A 5686-nucleotide genomic window follows, 5' to 3' on the forward strand; every position below is an offset into this window, starting at 1 on the left:
GATATTACGTGTTAACATTTTATACAATTTGGGATCAACAATGAATAAAAATCTAAACTCTTTGTTAAAATTTAACTAATATTTACTTGCAATATACACTTTCGTGTCCGTCTCAGTCGATGTAAAAAAAATGAAATTATAATACTATTAAATACTATGATGTAAAATCAAATCGAGAGTACAGTATAAGTGAATAGAGCATAGTGTTGAGTAGAGAGAGAAGCCAAAAGAGTGGAGTCGGCTACAGAGAGATGATTAGACAGAGAAATGCGGGCGTATGAAAGCAGACAAAAATAAGACTCCTAATCTGTACGTATATATGCAGTTGGCCTTTAGTATTTATGCATGCAATTTAACTCTGCCCATGAAAATCACAATTATCACTCTGTTTTTGTTCCTTTATGGGGATGTTTTTCTTCCTATCAACTTTCAACCATATATTGTCATTGCCCTTGCCCTTGCCCCACCCCCCTCCCCCCTCCCCCCCTCAAGTTTATTTAGGCAGCCTTTCATAACAATACCTGAGGAAGATGTTTCTTGAGAGAGATCAAGAGAGAGAAGAAGCTTTTCCATTTTATTTTTATTTTTATTGCTAAAAGTGACGAGAGCTCAAAAGCTGGGAGAAAAGCTGATTATATTACCCAAAGAAATAGGCTTCTCTTCTTTCTTTCCCTTTGATTTTACTATTTTTTATTTCGCCATCTCCTCCTGTATATTCCGTAGCCCCAGAAGCTGATCTTCTCCTCTCATTAACCCGATTGATTAATCATCTCCTTAATTAATGCTCACCAACATTGATCCCTCCGCCGTGCCGGAGCCCCCTTTCTCCTACGCCGCCACCAAGCGCAAGCGCCGCCCTGCCGGAACCCCAGGTATTTTTTTTATTAGTACTATTAAATTATTTAGAGAAACTAATTGAAAGAAATTAACGGGCAGATCCGGATGCGGAGGTGGTGTCGCTGTCGCCAAAGACGCTGCTGGAGTCGGATCGGTACGTGTGCGAGATCTGCAACCAAGGGTTCCAGAGGGATCAGAACCTGCAGATGCACAGGAGGCGCCACAAGGTGCCGTGGAAGCTGCTGAAGAGGGAGACGCCCTTGGCGCGTAAGCGCGTGTTCGTGTGCCCGGAGCCGAGCTGCCTCCACCACGATCCTTGCCACGCCCTCGGCGACCTCGTCGGCATCAAGAAGCACTTCCGCCGCAAGCACAGCAACCAGAAGCAATGGGTCTGCGACAAGTGCTCCAAAGGATACGCCGTCCAGTCCGACTACAAAGCCCACCTCAAGACCTGCGGCACCCGCGGCCACTCCTGCGACTGCGGCCGCGTCTTCTCCAGGTCTTTTTTTTAAAAATTTAATTTAATTTTACTAATTGAGAGAAGAGAGAGATTGTTTCATTGTTGACTATATTCTTTGCATATGGGGAATCAGGGAATCTTATCTTTTCGCAGATTTTTCTTGTATTCAGTGCAGAATGTCTTGCTCTACGATTTAAGTTCTCTGTCTTTCTCTGCGTATATGTGTTCTTGGGCTATGGTCAAATCATTTTCTCAACCAGTCCAAGAGGGAAAGATCTTGCTAGACTACTAGGTTTTGACTTGTATGTCAGCCTATCTTAATTAATTCGAAATCAAGTGAATTTATGCATGGAATAGGATAGCATTGTGAATAGTCATCCATAATTTGAATGATTTGTAGAAGTTGTGGCGCTTTGAAGGTCTTAGAAGGTAATGATGCGAAATGATTGTATTCTTGTTTGTAGCGTAACACCAGTCTTCAGGAATGGGGTTTCAAACTCCAAACCCCATTTCTTCAAAAAATGTCCTTTTGCTCGACTTTTTTACTACACCTTTAATCATTACACCCTTGAAAACTTTTCTATGGTACAATTATGTATATATGTATAATTTGATTTATTCATTTTTGTAGGGTGGAGAGTTTCATCGAGCATCAAGATGCTTGCAGCATGGGGCGCCTCCGCTCCGACGCCCACCCCCTCCAGCAGCAGCAGCCGCCCGCGTGCTTATCGCGGACGGCGCTGAGCCCTAGCCCCTCCAGCGACACCAATCTCAGCGCCCCGTGGCAGGCAGCACTCGCTCTACCCAAGCCTAACGAATCACTCTTCTTAACAAGTATGGGGGAAGCAGTCCGTCCCCCAAATCTCGAACTCCAGCTCTTAACAAAATCGAGCGGCGAGGAGCAATCGACTCAGCTGCAACTCTCAATCGGCTCGTCGGAGATCAACGGCGAGGCGGAGATGGTGAGCCGGTGCTCGCCGCGGGGGAGCAGCAACGCCGGCGGGAGGCCGGCGGCGGCGGCGGCGAGGGTGAATGAGCAGGCGCAGGAGCAGCTGCGGGTGGCGATGGCGGAGAAGGCGTACGCGGAGGAGGCGCGGCAGGTGGCGAAGCGGCAGATTGAGGCGGCGGAGCAGGAGTTTGCCAACGCGAAGCGGATCCGGCAGGCGGCGCAGGCGGAGCTCGAGAAGGCGCAGGCTCTCAAGGAGAGCGCCACGAAGAAGATCAACGCCGCAATGCTCGAGATCACGTGCCATTCCTGCAAATCCAAGTTTCAGCAAGCGTTGCTCGCAGAGTCGTCGCGTGAGAATTCGAATTCGATTGGATTGAATTTCATCTCGTCTGCGCTCAGAGGCTGGGAAGTGAAGAAAGCCGATAAATAATAATAATAATAATAATAATAATAATGACTAATAATAATAATAATAATAATACGCAAATTAATGAAATGAAGGATTTGCTGTGGTGTTAGATTTTTTTATTGGTATTTACTATTAATATTAATGTGTAGATTTTGCCATTTTGGATATGTATTTTATTCCGTAGTCGTCTGCGGTAGATATACAGTATGTTGGAATGGGGCAATATTTGTGTTGTGATTTACTACATTTTTTTATTTGTTACTTTACATTTATTTTCCACAGGTTTTATGGTTAGATATCATAATTTTGATGGAAGCTTTTTGTTCAGCAACAATAATGTGAAATTTTGAGTGTATTTTTACTTTTTCTTACTTGTCGATTTCTGTTTGTGAAAAAGATGAAATGTCTTGCTATTCATCTGGCTCGCATTAATAGCTGTTCATCTGCAAGAAATTTTTTTGTTCCGAGGTGTGATTATTATTCAAGATTGTATTATTTATGAGATAGATTTGCTTTAGAACTTTACATGTAATTTATATTGCATTGTCGAAGATCAAACACAATGTTGTAACTTATTAATGTACATCTAGTTTTTTTGTTTGTTTGCACTAGTACTAACATCAATTGAAAACATTCAAGGACGTCGCAATAAAGAATTTATATTAATTGTCAAAATGTAACTATGAATCCAAATAATTGTCTTACAACTAATCATAAAATCTTAAGGGAAAATATCCGCTTTAATGTCTATATATATAGAGTAAAAAGATTGTAATATAGGGGTGGTTTCATTGAGAACTTTTTTGAAATGAAAATTTTAAACTAAAAATCACATCAACCCTCTAACACGTTAAACTTTAGTTGACATCATAAAAAATATCAGTTCTTGATATTGAGTCAAGAACTAATAATCATGAATTAGCGAATTGATATATTTTATGATGTGAACTAATATTAATATTTCGTAAACCGATAATAATTAAATCTGTGTTATATCTTTAAGAAAAGTTAAGGAATGAGCTCATCATACTGAATTAGGTGAAAGTCAATATTATATCTGTGTTATTGATTAGCGAATTTAAAAATAAATACAAGAACTACTTAAATTAATAAAAGTCAAAAGTAATAATGGTTTTATGTGTCTTTTGATACTACTTTATAATCACATAATATATGTATATACAATCGAATATAATACTTGAATGTGAAGCAAATTAATTACTTCCCGATCCGTTAATGATCTCCAAATCAATTAAGCAAATAAAATACTCAATTATCATCTTAACTTATGATTTCGTATTTTTCTAAACATTGTCTTCTCCCACTATACATACAAACATGCATTCACTTTCTTGTACACTCATTTTATTTTTAAACTATACGTAATACTTTTTTATTCAGTGGGGAAAATTAATAAAAATCGAAGACCGATTGCTCGCTCTCAACTCGATCAAAAATACCACATGCAAAAATATCGATAGGCACAAAACACAAAAATCTCCAAATCGATGAAACTCTCTTATCTTTCTACAACTACCTTGAATGAAAAAATGTTACACAAACATACACTTACTACAAGGAACATTTTAATGAGAAACGAATGTTGGTGAAAAAGTTTGATAAAAATATATGCACACAGATTTTGTGGTGCAAGTCTCAACTTAGGTAAATGATGATAGATTTTGTGTTTGGACTATTTGAAGATCTTTCCTTGCTGACTAGCCTTAGCCTTGACCTAGCATTAAATAACGGAACGCTAAAAGATGATTGTACCATTCATCGTCACGGTACATTACAAACATATATGCCTCTCATCTAATCATATCACACACACACACACTAGTACTACAAAAATGTATAATTACTAATAATCACAAATTTTGACCAAAGATATTTGAGATTACTTGTTTACGATGTTAAAATTTACCGTCTAATTAATGTTAATTGTTGAAAATTACTAGTGATTTTTTAAAATAGGTTAAAATTGCAAATTAGATTAAAATTATAGTATTGTGGGTAGTACAACAATAGATGTACAAGGGTGTGAATATGTATATATACATATGTGTGTGTGTGTGTGCGTTTTTATTATAAAGAAGAATGGGTCAGGAAATAAAAGTCCTTTTCTCTGTGCAGTTGCTGCACCTTTAAATGCATGTAATAACCAAAACGCCATGTTTTTCAGTGCCACACTTGTCATTGTTCATCCACGACTCGTCACTCTCATTCACATACACACACACACTCTCCATTTATTTCATTATTTTTCTTTGGATTCACCTTCATCAGAATCAGTGTCTTAACACAGGCATCTTTCCATTTATGCAGCCTATCATCACTCCCAACCTTTCCCTGCTTATCGATACACTATCAAAAATGTTTCCTTAGTAGTCATTTACAGTGAAGAAAGTTATGACCACCATAGGGGTCTTATTCAACTCAAAATATCGAGTTTAATAGAATTATTTGATGCTCATAAGCTACGTACTAATGGGGTCGATTCGATCCCACATTGTTTCGTCAGTCTTCCTTACAACAACGGATCCATGTATGAACAATGGAGTAGAATTGTACCTGAGCTAATTATATATATTGAGATCCTTTTACAAATAGTGAGTCATACAAATAGTAACGTCAAAAAAGTTATGACCACCATAGGGTCTTATGCAACTCAAAATATCGAATTTAATAGAATTATTTGATGCTCATAAGCTATGTACTAATGGGATCGATTCGACCCCACATTGTTTCGTCAGTCCTCCTTACAACAATGGATCCATGTATGAACAAGGGAGTAGAGTTGTACATGAGCTAATTATATACAGTATTATATTGAGATCCTTTTACAAATAGTGTGAGTCATACAAATAGTAACGATGAAAAAGTAATTCATCTTTTATATGCAATGAAGAGTCTTAACTAAAAGGAGATATATTTTGATTAAGACAACATTAAAAAAAAAGATATATTCAATTTTTAAGTTTTTGGTTGCTATAATAATTTGTCACATTCTTAAATAAAAAAATCTTGG

At 37.9% G+C, this 5686-nt stretch overlaps 1 protein-coding gene across 1 annotated transcript; it reads left to right on the forward strand.

Annotated features, from left to right (window-relative positions):
• Positions 1-507: 507 nt before the first annotated feature.
• LOC121750425 (zinc finger protein SHOOT GRAVITROPISM 5-like) lies at positions 508-2970 on the forward strand. Its single transcript, XM_042144961.1, has 3 exons — positions 508-872; positions 937-1336; positions 1929-2970. The coding sequence occupies exons 1-3, from the start codon at positions 782-784 to the stop codon at positions 2674-2676; spliced, it is 1239 nt and encodes a 412-aa protein (XP_042000895.1). The 5' UTR covers positions 508-781; the 3' UTR covers positions 2677-2970.
• Positions 2971-5686: the final 2716 nt, after the last annotated feature.

The sequence above is a fragment of the Salvia splendens genome, chromosome 10, assembly GCF_004379255.2.
Source record: "Salvia splendens isolate huo1 chromosome 10, SspV2, whole genome shotgun sequence".
In the NCBI taxonomy this organism is placed as follows: Eukaryota; Viridiplantae; Streptophyta; class Magnoliopsida; order Lamiales; family Lamiaceae; genus Salvia; species Salvia splendens.

Coding starts and splice junctions, on each gene's coding strand:
- LOC121750425 (XM_042144961.1), top strand. CDS start 782: ATGCTCACCAACATTGATCCCTCCGCCGTGCCGGAGCCCCCTTTCTCC. Junction 873..936: donor CCGCCCTGCCGGAACCCCAG/GTATTTTTTTTA, acceptor ATTAACGGGCAG/ATCCGGATGCGGAGGTGGTG. Junction 1,337..1,928: donor TGCGGCCGCGTCTTCTCCAG/GTCTTTTTTTTA, acceptor TCATTTTTGTAG/GGTGGAGAGTTTCATCGAGC.